Here is a 17,213-nt window from a genome sequence, read left to right as displayed (position 1 = left end):
GAGAGAGAGAGAGAGAGAGAGAGAGAGAGAGAGAGAGAGAGAGAGAGGGGGGGGAGGGGAGGGGGAGGGAGAGGGAGGGACAGAGAGACAGAGAGAGCCTTTGCTACTGCAAGAGATCAGCTCCAGCTGTTCCAGCTGCTCCAGCTGCTTTATGATCCACTCTTGATGAAAAACAAATACTTGTTTTGCACCACAGTATCAATTTCTTTGGCTGAGATTAGCTAAAATCATAAAAAGGCTATTCCCAAATTGATTTTATAGTAACAAATGCTAATGCAAATATTTTAATATTTCAGTCTCTTAACATTCCATAAAGATTTATTAGGTATTTTACAGAGTCTTAATATTATTCTTTCCAACCCTGATAATAAATTCAGCCGAATTTTGGATTTCATTACCTAATTACTTGCTTGTGTAAAACAAATATGCAATTTAAAAATTATTCTCCATTAAGTATAACATTATTCTTGATTTTAATCATATTCTTTTTTTAAAAAGTGTTGGAATAGCAAAAGGAAATCATGACTAATATGGAAATACTCAAATGCCTCCCAGTCACCTCTTAAGTGTCTACTATAACTTACTTCTAGTCTTTCCCAGGGAAAAGTATCTTCCTGACATTGAAGGAGAAAGGGTGCCCTTTATTCTTCCTGTATACCTCCTAACAAATGAGAACATTTTAATATATGACAAATAACATTAAGAGCATGATAGCTGTAGACATGGTTGTCCTTTTCCTAAATGCTTAAGGGGAGTAGTGATTAGGATAAAGGGGAAGGGCTTAAAAGACTGAACACTAAAAGCTTTCACAAGGAACACCACTAGAATGGGGCCAATACAAAATCATGGCACCATTCCAACTTTTGACATCAGGCAACATAGTAACCCAGGATGATTTTGTCTGGCAAATTCTACTTGCTTATTTATCTCACTTGCATAAGTTGTGGGAAGACTTCCTATGCTCCACAATTCCCAACTTTAAAAAAAAATAATTTTTTCAATTAAGAAAAATTGATTTTCTTTCCTCTTACATCCTCTTTTCCCTCCCCACACCCATTGAAAACGTAAAAAGATAAAAAAAAAATTCTAGTAGGAGATATGTATAGTCAAGCAAAACAAATTGGCCAAGTGCAAAAATTATACATATTTCATTTTCCCACATACTTTTGAACTAGTCAAGGAACCCAACCTACAAAGTTACTCTTTTAGTAGTTACACTTTGATTCTCTTCTCCTAGAAGTGAAGAATGAATACTATTTTTTATTTTTAAAAAAAAGCTGTTTTCTTTGACCAAAAAGAAGGGAACATTAACACTTAAATAGTCATAAAGAATCCTCTATAAGTGAAGCACTGTGTCAAGCATGATGGGAGATAGAAATAAAATTAACAACATAGTCCTTCTCTGGTAAGGCTTACTACCTCACTGGGGTGACAATGCAGCTCAGTCATATGAAGATAACTGAAGGACAAGGACTGGACCTGTGATTATATTTATAGAGAACTTCCAGGAGAGGAAACTCCCTCCACTAATACTGGTCAGCACCTTCCCTAAAATTTCTAGTCAGGGCGTAGGGTTAGTTAAATGGCACAGTGGATAAAGCATTTTGCCTGGAGTTAGGATAACCTGAGTTCAAATCTGGACTCAGATACTGAAGATTGCCCCGAAAGTCAATATTCTGATCATCCCCATCAAATAACTCTTTAGGACAATTGTGGATTTCAGCAGCCAAGTGGTGAAGAGGATATTGCACTGGGCCAGGAGTTTTAGGATGACCTTAGTTCAAATTTGACCTCAGACACTTACTAGTTATGTGAACCTGGGCAAGTCACTTGATTTCTGTATGCCTCAGTTTCCTCATCTTGTAAATGTGGATAATAATAACACTGTGTGAATTTGATCAAGTCACTTGATTTCTGTCTGCCTTAGTTCTGTCAACTTGTAAATGTGGAAAATAAAAACACCTACCTAGGGCTGTTGTACATTCTGGTGGAGCTAAAAGTCTTCATTCTCTAAAAACCAGTAGGAGCAGCATGAAGATGTCGTAAAATATCAGGACAAGGCTAGGGATAGACTTGTGATTTCTTTGATCTAGAGAACTCTCAAGAGAAAACTCCCTCTATCAGTACAGGTTGACATCTTCCCTGCAAATGTATGTAGCCTTAGAGAATTGCTTAGAGCAGTTAGGTGGCACCATAGTACACAGAGTGCCAGGCCTGAAGTCAGGAAGAGTCATCTTTCTGAGCTCAAATCCAGCCTCAGACACTTATTAATTGTGTGACCCTGGGCAAGTCACTTAACTCTGCCTCAGTTTCCTTATCTATAAAATGAAATAGAGAAGGAAATGGCAAACCACAACAGTATCTTTGCTAAGAAAACCCCAAATGGGGTCACAAAGATTCAAACAAGACTGAAAAATGACTGAAAAGGTAGGGTACTGAGAGGTTGAGTGCTGGAACCACACAGCCTGTATGTGTGAGCCAGTATGAACCCAGGTCTTGCTGGCCCCTAAGGCTAGCTCTTGAACTGCTACACCAAGCTACCTTTCGAAGTGTCAGAATCATTTTAGTATGTTGATATCTTTAAAACTTGTCAAAGAGGTGTTACATGAGTGGAACAAAATTTCTTAATTTTGTGCTCACTTTACTTGAGAGTTTGTTTTGAGGGCCAGCCATCTCTAGGCCTGATTTTGATTACCAAATCTATACCTCTCATTTTATAGATGAGGAAATTGTGGGGGTTAAAAGCCAGGGAGGTTAACTTTCTGAGGGTCACACAGTCAGTCAGTGGCAGTGGCAGATTTAGAACCCAGGTTCTCCTGACTCCTAGTGTATCTTCTTTCCATCACACCCAGCTGCCTCTAGGTCATAAAACAAGAATATGTAGCAGCAGAATTGAAATGCCAGTAGGTCTTTGAGTCTTATGTTTTTAATAGCAACTTTATATTAAGAAAAGAGTTAGAAAATGAAGGCTCCACTCAGGGGTTCCCCAGAACTAGACAACCCCCTCCATGACTTTGAGCAAATTCATCTCTCTGGGCCTCAGTTTCCTCCTCTGTAAAATGATAAGTTTTGTCTAGATGCCCTTTCAGGTCTCTTTTAACACTGATTCTGAGGAGTTGTCCAACAGTGCTTTTGACAATCATTTTTACCTATTACAGATTTCCTGAGTGAGGTAGGGTCACTCCTGTCTCTCTCTAGCATACCCTAGCTCAGTTACTAATGGATTTTCCACCCTTCTGCACAAGTGAGTGGCAGGTTGGATGGGCACAATTAGAACCACCTGCTCCAAATTACTTAGTTCTTTTGTTATCTGGACAACTCTTAGTCCTGGTTTGTTTTTTTTTCCTTTAACCCTTTGTTCAAGAAAAGAAGGAAAGGAATATGGAGTCCTAATCCTGAGTAACAGAATTACTCCTTTATACAAACTGGTGACACACATCTTTCAGGCTTTGATGTTCTGCTTATAGAGAGTCCACAAAAGCAGGAGTACTCATGTGAGCTCCAAGGTTGCCATGGCTGATTATCAAATTGCATGTACAGCTACATATTGAATCAGTCTGCCATGAAATACTGGGCAACCGAAAATCCACATGACATTTGATTCTCTGCAGCTTTTTAGCAACGGATAGAAATGATCTTGTAACACATCAGTTAATCTTAGCTTTATATTTGATTTCTTTGTCCAGTCACTTTTTTTTTCTTCCCCTCACACCCATTTCAGGATATTTCCTCTAATGCATACTTGTCTTCTAATACCACATCAAACATAACAGCCACAGCTTCAGAATTCCACTAGATTCAGAGGTCAGTAGTCAGTAAACATGTATTCATTGCTAGGAATTTGTGCTAAGTCTGGGAATACAGATTTTAATTCAATTCCACTGAAAAAAACGCTTATTAAGTGCCCATTGTGTACAAGGCAGAATGTTTGGTTCTGGGGATATAAAAGTAAAAAATGCACAAAAATGTAAAAAATGTGGTCCTTCCTTTGAACAGCTAACATTTTATAAGGGAGAATAAAACATGTATAAGGATGGATAAACAACAAATAGCTAAATAAATAAAAGCTATCTTTACATAGCAACTTAAAGTTTGTAAAACATTTTACAAATATCTCATTTTGTCATCTAAACAACCCTGGGAGTTGGGTACTATTCATATTCCCATTTTACAGATAAGGAACTGAAACACAGAAATGTTAAGTCACTTTCCAAGGGTCATAAAACTCATAAGTGTCTAAGGACGTATTTGAACTCAGTTCTTCCTGATTCCAAGTCCAGAGCTCTCTCTACTTCATCACCTAGCACTAATAACTGGGGTTATCAGGAAGAGCTTTGTGAGATAAAATACAGATTCTGCTTTTGACAAGTTTACAGCTTATTGGGGGGAGGAGAGGACATATACAAATAATGAAGGATACAAGGAAAGATGGGATAAGTCCCAAGGATTAGACCAAATAAAAGGAGAATTAGAAGAAGTAGGGGTCTTTTTTATCTGAATTAGACAAGTAAAATGTCAGTTGGAACTTGAAACCAACAAACTTAAATAAAGGGAGATAGAGTAGAAAACTCTTCTCCATCTTGGCATGGAGAATAATACTGATGCTATAGACATGGAAGGGGACAGAATAAGATTGGAGGAAGAGAAGAGTGCAGCTTGATTAGAATGGAGAGCATGGAAAGAGGAGCAATGAGATAAAGCTGGAAAGTTGAAACCAGATCATTTTGAGGTTTTGAACAACAAATCCAGTAGACAAGGTGGAACTACTAAAGGCTCCTGAGTAAGGGGAGAAACAGGAGGACATTGTTGTTTTAGAAAGAGTATTTGGGGCGGCTAGGTGGCGCAGTGGGTAAAGTGCTGGCCCCAGAGTCGGGAGGACCCGAGTTCAGTTCCGGCCTCAGATACTTAACATAAAAAAATGAGCCGTGCAACCTTGAGCAAGTTACTTAACCTCAATTGCCCTCCAAAAAGCAAAAAAAAAAAAAGAGTATTGATCAGTGTTAGGAAGGATGGATTAGAAAGTGGTTAGACCAGTTAAGAGAGGAAAACCTGTTAGGGGATTGACAGTAGTCCAGGTAAGAAGAAAGGAAACTGGAACTAGAGGGAATACATTAGAGTGCAGTGGTATGGTTAGAAGTGAGGGATACTGTGAAAGCATCATCTGGTTGGTACATTCCTTATGAAACTGTTCCAACATCTCCTATAGAATTTTAAGCTCTGGGATTCTTCTTCTCTTCTCTGAACCCTTAGAAATCTACCCTCCTAAAACCTAGAGGGACATTCCGATTATATCGGCTTTCCTCTCCTCTCTTGAATCCCAAGACAGAGTGGCCACTTGATCATTTCCACTTAGACAATTAACTTCCTTTTTGTGGCTCAGCATCAGGTTCAAAATAGAAGTTCCCCTTATCATTTCCTTCACCTTTTGAAAAAGGAAATTATTATTAGGGCAAGTTAAAACTATATCTAGCAGCTCTAATTGTGTCTGTGTGTGTGAGAGAGAGAGACAGAGACAGAGAGAAGAGAGAGACAGAGAGAAGAGAGAGACAGAGAATGTGAGGGAGAGAGAGACAGAGAGGAGAGACAGAGAGAGAGGAGAGAAAAGAGAGAGACAGAGAATGTGAGAGAGACAGAGTGTGTGTGAGACAGAGAGAGAGAGAGAGAGAGAGAGAGAGAGAGAGAGAGAAGAAAGCAAATTCTGAACGGTTTGTCATCTTCACAGAGAGGATAATTGAAGCTAGGGAAATAAAAGACAATAAAAGAAAGAGTAGAAAGAGAGAAGAAGGATAAGGATAAGATGATTGGAAGCTATTCTGATTTAGTAGGTGGGAGAAGAGGATGAGGAGCCAAAAAAGATCAAAAAAGGGATACTAAGAGAAATAGGAGAATTATGTGTGCAGTGTTTCAGAAGCCAAGGTGGCTGTATTAAAAGGATAGTGATAGTGTCACATGCTGCAGAAGTATGAGAACTGAACGGCCACTGGATTGAGGGATAAGGAGGACATTAAAGATCTTGGAAAGAGCAGTTCCAGTGCTGTGGTAGGAATGGAAGACAAATTAAAAAGACTTTGTGATAAATGGGGTGGTGAGGAAATGAAGCAGCAAGTATAGCTTACTCTTTTAGCAGCAAGAAAAAGAAGACAATTGTGGGATTTTCAAAATTAAGGTGAGGTTTTAAGGAGGAGACTTGAATGTGTCTGTAGACTGAGGGGAAGGAATTCATTAGTGAAAAGGGATGATTGATAGAAAAAGGTTATAAAGAAAACGAGATGTAGGAATCTATGATACAGGTTAAGGGTTAGCCTTGGTAAGCAGCAGGATCATGTGTTTCTCTAAAGCTAAATGGAAGGAACAAAGGATGAATTAAAGAGTAGAGGAGACAAGTTGAGCAGTTTAATGTTTCATGGTCTTTGTCCTCACAGTAACATAAAGGAAAGAACAGTTTTTGAGGGTCAAGGTGATAAGGAATTGAGTTGGAAGCTTGAGGAGAAGGGAGAGTATTTAGAAGAGCCAATGTGAGGAGTGTGATAGTTAATTAGAGACAAGTAAGAGGATTTCTAATTAATAGTGTAAGTACAGGGAAGGTTAAATACACAAATGTCTATTGAATCCAGGTGACACCATTTTGTAATTTACCAAAGGTTGAGGATTATCAGGGAAGGAACAGTGGGAGACAGAAGAGGCAAGAATTCCAGGCAGAGTAGAAGAAATTATTGAAATGATTGACCTGGGGTCATAATTTGGAAAAATGGAAGTAAAGCAGAATAGTATTGAGGGAGTGGGGGAATATGAAGAAATTATTTGTTTGGGTCCCCTCGAAAATGAAAAAGAAAAGTAACCTCCATTGTTTGTCCAATAGAGAGTAGAAAGGGGACAGGATTCTTTTATGTAGGGGTTCAGTAATAAAGGATCCTCAAAAATAGGTCCCAGCCTGCTACTGGATTTGAAAGAAGTCCAAAAGAAATCACATTCTACTGATTTTGGATCAGTTTTATCTTCATGCATACAGGATAACTCTTTAAAAGAAAAAATAATAATAATGAAATAAATCAGTTCTCTGGCAGTGGCCTAGCCCAGTGCCTGGAACACTGCTATGTATGTTATGTTTGATGATTGCTTAATTGATTGGGGAAAGTTCCCTTAATAGGTTTAACCTCTTCCTCTTGCCATACTAGTATCTTTTTAGTTCATAGAAGAAAAAATATTATTTCACTGCAAGGAAGTTGAGCAACATTCATTCCACGGATCAGAAATACTTTGGTTTATTTTGGACACTGTATAGTCGATAATACAAGTAATAAAGTGCTTCTTTGCATGATGCTGGGCTTTAGAAATCACAGAATGTCCTTATTTATTTTAATTTTATAAGTTATTTTTAAAAACAGAAAAACATGCAGGTCTTTTCAAGAGATATTGATGCCTTCAGACTTTTTTTTTTTAATGAGAAGTTGAAAATAAGTCACTCTAGGCAACAACTTAAAATTTCAAAATGATGACAACCCAAAGTATGTTTTCCTTGAATACTTTCCCTGAAAAAGAAACCTTCTCATTTTCTGACCTTAGAGTTGATTGGAGCAATGCATTCTTCTCTGATTGAGCCTCAGAATTCCTTCCCAAGGAAAACTGCCTTGTAAATTTTTATCCCTTAGATTTTGTAGATAAAATGAAAAATCATCATCTCATTGGGCTCCTTAGAGAAACAAAAGATGTAGTTCAAAATAATAGTGTATATATAACAACAGAGAAGGTATAGGTGATAATTTTTGATCTTTAAGGCTTGACAAAAACATTTCAGATAGCACTTTGAATGGAGTAAAAACAAAATGGCCAACTCTATCAAATCTTTGGGATAGCCTCATATGAATAATTATAGAACTTCAGAGTCTCTTTTAAGGTCATATAATTTGTTTCCTTAAGTCAAAAGTTTTCACAACTTCTTTGGTCATAATTCCATAGCAAGTATAGAGAGCAATATGATAAAATATTCATTCCTTTTTTACTTCATCAATTAAAATATCTAGAGCTAATTTTCTTAGACAATATATTTAGAAGAGACATGTTTACTCTACTTTTTTTTTCATTAATAAGGCCATCTTTTTTAATCTGGACTAAGAAAGTTGGAGGTCTACTTTGATTTAAATGCTCTAAGATTTAATTTATGGTTTTATATCCAGTTACTCCATTCTTTCCAATATAAAATGGGTCATTGCTTATTCAAAAAGCCACAGACTTTTATAGAAGAAAAAATGCTGGACTTGGATCTAGGAAAACTGAGTTCCAGCTGAGACCTTAACTAGTTGGGTAGACTTGGTCAACATAAGGCAGTATGTGCAGGATTTGGACAAAAGTTTCAAACCCCAGCTCTGGCACTTACTATCTGTATGACCTTGTGCAATTCACTTAATCTCTCATTTTCTTTATCTGTAATAAAGGGGGCTAGACAACCCCTAAAGTCTATGATCTTATGACAAATCATGTATCTTTTTTGACCTTCAGTTTCCTCATCTGTAGGATGAGTTAGAGCAGATGATTTCTAATATCCCTTCCACTAATATAATTCTTTGTCATTTCTGGATAATAATAAATAGAGCTGAAACAGACACAAAAGGACAAAAATAAAATGAGATTTTTTTTTTAAAAATCATGAACATTATTGCCATAGCTGATGGATACTGTTATTGCAGTAGCTTAAATAGTTCCCCAATAATTTGATTGGCAGCCAGGAAATAAAATTAGTAAAGGGTTAGGGACTAGTCCTGTGATTTCACTGGTATGGGGAACTCCTAGAAAAGGAAACTCCCTCTACCCATGCAAGTTAGCAACTTCTCTGCAGCTGATATTTTCCTTAAGAGTTGTCTTAGGCAGTGAGAAGTTAAGTGACTTGCCCAGGTCATACAGATTAGGTTCACTTTGCTTTATCAGAGGCAAGACTTGAACTCAAATTTTTAGGAACCTGAGGTTAGCTCTATCTGTAGACACATTACCTCTGATCCATAAATAATACCATTAAAATGATAACCCTTTAATTTGGGCATTGGGGAGGTAGCATGGTGCATTGGAAAGAATGTTGAATTTTCCCTCTGGACTTGAAATCAAGGGACTTGGGTTCAAATCCCAGCTCTGCCTTTTACTATGTGTATGGTATGAACTTGTCCTACTTCACTCTCTAGGCCTCAGTTTCTTCATCTATAAAAAAGGAGGGAAGGCGAGGGGCAGGTCTTATACTAGATGAACTCTGGAGTCCCTTCAGTTCTAGAGCCATGAATCTGAGCTCTGACTCATGCCATGGGCTTGCTGTACAATCTTGTTTCACTCCCTAGTTCAGTCTCTGAGTCAGGGACAGTCATGAGACAATCTGTCTCAAAGAGAAAAGTAGACATTGGACCTTCCACTTTTGAAAGAAGAAACTGATGAAAATGAGGGGAAATCACAATAAGTCATAATACATGCAGTCACATTTTATATCCTTGTGAAAAACTTGCCTAATGTGCTACCACTAATACCTAAGTACATAATTTTCTCATATCAAAAATAATCTTTTGGGACTCAGTAGCTAAAATAGCTGCAGAACATATTCACCAAACTCAAATGAAAATCAGTTTCCTTTACAAGAGAAGAACCGCTGGTGCATAAGATCATGAAATGCTGTTACCTGGTTAGTATTACCAAAATATTCAGGGGAAAACCTAAAGAAATCACATATTGCCCTATTTCATTCCCCCTCTCCCTGAGATTGCCTTCATTTTGTGAACAGTCGCATTGCTTCTCTGGAACAGACAAGTCTTACAAAGCCACAAGACCGAGATATTTTTTAAATAAAAGATAAAAAGCTTTGTTGAGTTATATTGTCAGGTTTGCTGGGTAGTTCTATAAAACTTCAGCTTATCAGTGACTGTGTAGCTCTGGCCAGGGAAATCCCCATTGATCTAGAGTGTATTTGCAAGTAAAACTGAGCTATAGGCTTCATAAGTAAGCGCTCACGTTTGATAATGTTTGCTATTTAGTCACTTCTACCTATGGGAGACAACATGATGTAGTGAATGGAGGGAAAGGCTTAGTGTGAGGAAGACCTAGGTTCAAGTCCTAGTTCTGGCATACAACAACTGTGTGACCATGAACAAGCCCCTTAACCTCTCAGTGTTCCAAGTAACTCTCCAAGACAGTAAGTCACAACTGAGTTGTAAATCTGAAGCAGCAGAAGGAGTTTCCATACCAGGAGTTCCTAAAATGATAAAATCACAGGTCTCGACTCAGAACAAGCAGAAAATACAGTGAGTAGAACTCAGTGAATTCTTGTCATTACAAACCACAGTGAAAATCTTCATATTCCAATATGTAGGTTCACAAAATATATGTGGATTTATTAAAATTCAGGAAGACGCACACATACATACATGTTAGATAAAGTCAGCTGTGTTAGGGAAGGGAACACATCTGAAGCTATTTCAAAACCAAAAACCATGGACTCAGCTAACTGGTGAACACTTTGGTAGGTAAACATGCTTGTTATCTATACTTTTGTATAAATAGTCATTGACTCTATATGCATTTTTTCCAGAATTTATTTATTTTTTTTTTTGTTTTCAACATTCATTTCCACAAGATTTTGAGATCTAAATTTTCTCCCCATCTCTCCCCTAACCCCCATCCCAAAATGGCAAGCATACTGATTACCCCTTCCCCCAGTCTTCCCTCTCTTATATCCCCCACTTTCTTTTCCCCTTTCTCCCTTACTTTCTTGTAAGGCAAGATGGATGCCTTTTTTTAAAGAAAAGAAAGTATACACACTACACTGTGCCCTGCATGAGGAAAGTAGCTTAATGTCAACACACTGGAATTTCTAGTATGTGTTTATTCAGGGGAGAATAATCCCCCTCCTCTCTCCTCCCCACTCCTCCTTCCCCACTCTCACCCCAGGCACTGTGACTCTGTGTGTGGCCCAGGCTTGTGGAAGAACCACAATGCCTTAGGGATTCTGCCACAGGCACAGTAACCTCCACCACTGGCCCCATCTTCCCCCAAAAGGGGCCTGGCTAAAATCATTATAATACGAGCAGGAAGCATTGGAGCCCAATCAGTGAAGACCAGAATCTTTTTCCTCAGATGTATTTCTGGGAATCAGACCGACATTTTAGCATTTATGTTTAGGGTTTTCAGATTTTTTTCCCTCTTCTATATTTTAAGTGTTTCACCAGAATTGCTTACTCTGGTACCATTCTGTGCACCTCATTATGTTTTAATGCCATTTTTTATTGCTGAGAAACTTAATATAATCATTTCCCATTTCCCCTATTAAGGTTTGAACAGGCTTTTATTACCAGTTTGATCAGTAGTGTGGTAAAAACGGAGGACAGTTATTTTTGGATAGCTCTCCAAGACCAAAATGTTACAGGCGAATATACTTGGAAAACAGCAGGGCAAAAGGATGAGCCAGTGCAATATACAAACTGGAACAAATATCAACCAAGTGAGTAAAATATACTGCAACTTAAACTTATATTCTTCACACTAACTCCCTACTTCTCTTGCTTTCTTAGTCTAATTTCTCCCATGCATCAAGTCACTCCCTTTATCTCTTCCTTAAAACCTCTTTATGGGGGCAGCTAGGTGGCACAGTGAATAGAGCACTGACCCTGGAGTCAGAAGGACCTGAGTTCAAATCCAGCCTCAGACACTTAACACAAAAACTAGCCATGTGACCTTGGGCAAGTCACTTAACCCCAATTGCCCTACCTTTCCTCCTCCAAAAAGAAAAAAAAAAACCTTTATGTCTCCATCTACTCACTAACTACCAGTCTTTGCCAAGGGTTGGGTAGGTAGGCTGCTATCTTTACAGACATTTGGGGATCATTTCATTTAATAACTATTTATTGAGAACTTTCCATGTGCAAGGTGCTCTGCTAGACACTGGTAAATGCAGAGATGAATCAAAACTATTCTCTTGTCTTCATGGAGCTCGGGCTGATACTATACCTACATGAATATAGTGAAGGGGAAATAAGATATGTACACATATTGCTATCACAGAAGGCAGTCTGGACCTAAGGCTATGAGCTGTATAAAGAAAGTATCATAAGGGGGTGGCTAGGTGGTACAGTGAATAGAGCACTAGCCCTGGAGTCAGGAGGATCTGAGTTCAGATCCAGCCTCAGACACTTAGCACAAAAACTAGCCGTGTGACTTTGGGCAAGTCACAACCCCAATTGCCCTCCAAAAGCAAAAAAAAAAAAAGTATCATGAGAATTCAGAAGAGTGAAAAGCAGCTTCCTTTTAAAAAAATTTTTATAGTTTTCAATATTCACTTCTATAAGATTTTGAGTTCCAAATTTTCTCCCCTTCCTTCCGCTCCCCCTCCCCAATATGGCATACAATCTGATGTAGGCTATACATATACATTCATATTAAACGTATTTTCACATTAGTTATGTAGTGAAGCAGAATTAAAACCAATGGGAGAAACCATGAGAAAGAAGAAACAAAACAAAAAGAGAGAGCAAATAGTATACTTTGATCTGCATTCAGACTCAATAGTTCTTTCTCTGGATGTGGATGGCATTTCCCATCATGAGTCTTTTGGAGTTGTCTTAGATCCTTGCATTGCGAAGAGCTAAGTCTATCAAAATTATTCTTTGCACAATGTTGCTGTTAATATGTACAATAATCTCCTGGTTCTGCTCACTTCACTCAGCATCAGTTCATGTAAGTCATTCCAAGGTCGTAATAATGATAGCTGGCTAGCATTTATGTAGGGTTTGTATACTGCTTTACATATAGGACCTCATTTGATTCTCAGAACAATCCTGGGCATTATTAACTAGTATCATCCCCATTTTACAAATGAGGAAACTGAAGATAAGAAAGTTTAAGTGACTTGCCCAGAGTCACACAGGTATTAAATGTCTAAACCAGGATTTGAACTCATATCTTTCTGGCTCTAAGTCCAATGCTCTATTCAATGTGCTACCTAGCTGTCATCAGGAATCATTTCATGGAGGGGATGATTTTGAAGTAGGCATAAAAAAATAGTTATTCTTTTGACTAGCAGAGATATGAGGAAGGTATTTTCGGGTCCAAGGAATGGTTTTTGCAAAGGTGGAGCTGGGGGATTCATGAACTGTGTATAGGACATAATAAGGAGACTTATTTAGCTAGAGAATAAAGTATATGTAGGTGGGTAGTGGAAATAGGGCAGGAAAAGTAAACTGAGGCCATATTGAAGAAGTTCCAGGCATTTGGACTTGATATGAAAATGAAAGACAGTCATTGAAGGGTTTTGACTGGAGAAATAACAAGCCCAGAAGGATGGTTTTTAGAAAGAGTGACATGCTGATGGTGTGACAAGGAGAGATGGGATGATCAGTTAGGGACAAATATCAAAAGGAGAGAGAGAAGGAATGAGCAGTTAGGGACATATATCACTATATAACCCAGACAAGCAATGGGAATCTGAAGTAGGGTAACGGCAGGGAGAAAGGAAGGAAGAATCAGCAGGATTTGGTGACTGGCCCAAAGTGGTTGGGATAATTACTGCTAACCCAAAGCAGAGCTAGGACTCTACACCCCAACGCCTGCCCACGTTCTAAGGTCAGGAACTCTTTTTCATCAGAATCACTATGTATTGAACTGGCCCTTGATGTTCAGAAACCCTGGTGGGTTGGCACAATTTTAAAACATTCTCTAATTCTAATCTATACTCCTAGACTGACTTCCTCAGTCTTTTAAGATCTTATTAAATGTGGAAAGGCCCCCCAGCACCTCAAGGAAAAGGAGGAACAAAGGAGGGAAAGATCAAAGACCGTTCAATCAGCTGAGTGTACAATTAAAGAATTTCAACCCAGTTATTTTGTGAGGGAGTTAGACTACATGGTCTATGACGTTCTTTCTAGATTCAGGATTTGGTAGTGTTGGGAAAGATGATTTAGACTGCTATATAGTGTCATTAGTCTAAGAAGACTGGAAATTGGTCACTTTTTACCCCACTAATTAAGAAGCACAGCAAATCACTGAAAAAAAATGAGCCCTTTTTAATTAATATATTTTTCCTCAATATATTTTTATGTCTCAGTCCTCTCACTAACCACTGGTGCTTACCAAGGGATTGGGAGGTAGGCTGGCATTTTAACATATATTTTGGGGGTAGTTCATTCATTTTATAACTATTTTGACAAATCTATACATGTTATTGTTGCTTATTTTATATTGAAGAGAGGAAATGTACTGAGGAAATAAGGGGGGAATACAAAGCATCAATATTATTCAACTACAAAGAATGATATATTTGAAAGGGAACTTTAATTTTTTTATGCAGACTAAAAGTATTTTTACTCTGAACAAAAACTAAAGCACCAATTTTAATATACTTTGGAGCATTGTTATAAAGAACTACACTTGTCAAAATAAATTAACTGCATTCTGGGAAGAAAATTCCTTGGCTTCTATGTCAGGGGGCCAATGAGCGGGGGAGAACAAGGGGGGGTGGAGAGAAGGAGGCATATTTGCATGTTTGTAAAACTTGGAATATATAACAGAACTCCCTGTCATTAGTAAGTTTCTGCTATAATTTATTTGACTGGCACTACTTGTCTTCCCTTTTCCCTAAGCAAAAATGCTGTTGTGATGCTCAGTTTGGCTGCTGATGCTGATTGACAGTGAGCAAATTGTCTTTGAATAAGATGAAAATGTAAATCTTTTTGAAGAAAATGGCAATATAAAAGCCCTTGTGTTTTCCTTTTTCCCTTAAATTGCAGCTTGCAGAAACACCACCCTAAATCACATTTTCTTTTCTACCTGTCACAAAAGAATCCATTAGCCCAGCCTCTGTGTCAGAATCTTAATCCAGCCAAGACTGACTAATAAATTGACCACTGAACAGGAAGCCGACTGCTTTTCATAAACTCAGCCAAAGCAGTGACCTTGTGTGTTACCAACAAAATAATCACCCAGTGATGGCTTCACAGTTCTGCCATTTTCAATCAAAAAGCAAATTTGTGGTATGTGCTCTTTTGCAAGGAATCAAAATTTCAGGTCATTGACCAGGAGAAATATTTTTCAGATCCACACTAATTAATAGTATTGATTAAAACATGTGATTCCAACTAGGATCTTCCTTAGTTACAAGGGGGTCAGTGATTAGAAGTTTAAATGCACTGTGTACATGATTTGGACCTTTAAAAGGAAATTGTGCTTTGTCTCTGATGGGAAGGAATAGGTCAGGTAAGACAGTGCCAAAGAGTATTTTGTGAGCAAAATTAAAAGTTATTCATTGTCTATATGGAGAAAAAAGAAAGATTTTGGAAATGTTACCTGTTTTCCATTCACCCTACAGTAGCTACATCCTTCTCGTGTTTTGGGACTGTATATGCTAGGAGTCTCTGAAGAGCACTTCTCTTTGTCCCAGTGAGTAGAGCTCAAGTGCATATAAAGGTATGCACCCAATGGTGCCAAGAAATGGGAAGTCATGTGCGAGTGAGAGATATAAGTGGATTCATTAGAGCAACTGAAGCAGTTTAATAATAATAATAGATAATATTTACATAGTACTTCATGAGTACTTTAGCCGAGGTCACTGAACTTTTTTTTAATCTTTTGATAATTATTTCAGTATATTTGGTTTCTCTTGTAATCCTACATATTTGATTTTGTATATTTAAAAACATTATTCTTGGGGCAGCTAGGTGGCACGGTGAATAGAGCACCAGCCCTGGAGTCAGGAGGACCTGAGTTCAAATCTGACCTCAGACACTTAATACTTACTAGCCATGTGACCTTGGGCAAGTCACTTAACCCAAATTCCCTGCCTTCCCCCCTTCAAAAAGAAAAGAAAAAAACCCATTATGTGAAGGCATTCTTAGGCATTATCAGACTGCCAAAGAGGTCCATGACACCAAAAAAAAAAAAAGATTAAGAACCTCTCATATAATGCTTTAAAGTTTGTAAAGCTATATACATATATATGTAAAATTTCATTTGATCTTCATAACAATCTTATGAAATAATTGCTATTATGACCCCCAGCTTACAGATGAGAAAACTGAGACTGAGAGAGGTTAAGTAACTTCCCTAGGGTCACACAACCAGTAAGTATCTGAGCCAGTATTTGGGCTCACATCTTCCTGACTCCATGCACGGTGCCACTTAGCTGTCTGTCTATAAAGTCTCCCACATATAGTATTTAGTATCGTTTCTTTATCTTTCTTCAGTTGCTAACAGAGTACTTTGAATGTAATATCTGTTTAATAAATGGAAGGAGGGAAGGAAGGAAGGAGGAAGGAAGAGAGGGAAGAAGGGAAGGAAGAAGAGAGGGAAGAAGAAAGAAAAGAAGAAAGGAAGAAAAGGAGAGAGGAAGGAAGGAAGAAAGAAAAAGAGAGAGGGAGTAAGGAAAGAGGAAAAGGAGAGAGGAAGGAGGGAGGGAAGATAAGGAGAGAGGGAGGAAGGAAAAAAGGAGAGGGAGGAAGGAAAGAGGAAAAGAAGATAGGAAGGAAGATAAGGAGAGAGGGAGGAAGAAAAAAGGAGAGAGGAAGGGAAGAAGGGAAGAGAGGGAGGAAGGGAAATAAGGAAAGAAGAAGAGGGAGCAAGGAAGGAAGGGAGGGAGAAAGGATGGGAGCAAGAGAGGAAGGAAGGATTTAAAGGTACTGAGCATGTTTAGACTGGAGAAAAAGGGGACTTAGAGGAACATTGTAGCTGTCTTCAAGTACCTGAAGGGCTTTCCTATGGAAGGGCAACTACACTTGTCTGGCCCTAGGAAGCTGAAATAGAAGCAACTACTTAAAAATTGCAAACAGATTTCTTTTCAATGTCATCTGTCTCCTATGACTCAATGGACTTGAAGATGAAAATGTGCATACTCAAGAACACACAACAAATCTTCACATTGGCCTTGTCCCAAAAGATCCTCCCATGACTCAGATGTTAGGTAGCCTCCAATGTGATAAAAATCCAGACTGGACTAAACCCAATATAATCTTAGGCAAAACCCATGAAATGACCAAGGAGCACTGTGCAACTAGCTGGGTAGACTTGGGATGAGTTTTGGAGGCTTTCCTTTCCTCCCTTCCAGTTTAACCAGATGCAATTTCAAGGTCACCTTTCTAGTTAGTAGCAGAGTCAGGACTAGAATCTAGGCTGCTTGATTCTTGACCTACTGTTGAGTCCACTGTACTACACCCAAGTTCTTGTGTGTCACACCTAAGCAACCATTGCCTTCATGTTGACTC

The 17,213-nt window shown here is 38.3% G+C and overlaps 1 protein-coding gene across 1 annotated transcript in view; it reads left to right on the top strand.

The window, feature by feature from the left end:
• The window catches only part of PLA2R1 (phospholipase A2 receptor 1), a 163,705-nt gene that overhangs the window by 93,291 nt on the left and 53,201 nt on the right, over positions 1-17,213 (top strand). Inside the window, exon 11 of the mRNA XM_069080124.1 lies at positions 11,298-11,467. Coding sequence (XP_068936225.1) covers positions 11,298-11,467 — 170 coding nt within the window. The remainder of the gene's footprint in view (positions 1-11,297; positions 11,468-17,213) is intronic.

The sequence above is a fragment of the Petaurus breviceps genome, unplaced genomic scaffold, assembly GCF_028583685.1.
Source record: "Petaurus breviceps papuanus isolate PSGF00001 unplaced genomic scaffold, PetGlider_PUasm1.0 91133, whole genome shotgun sequence".
Taxonomy (NCBI): domain Eukaryota; kingdom Metazoa; phylum Chordata; class Mammalia; order Diprotodontia; family Petauridae; genus Petaurus; species Petaurus breviceps.
The sequence above is the reverse complement of the archived record's forward strand: the minus strand, read 5'-3'. Positions and strand labels throughout refer to the sequence as shown.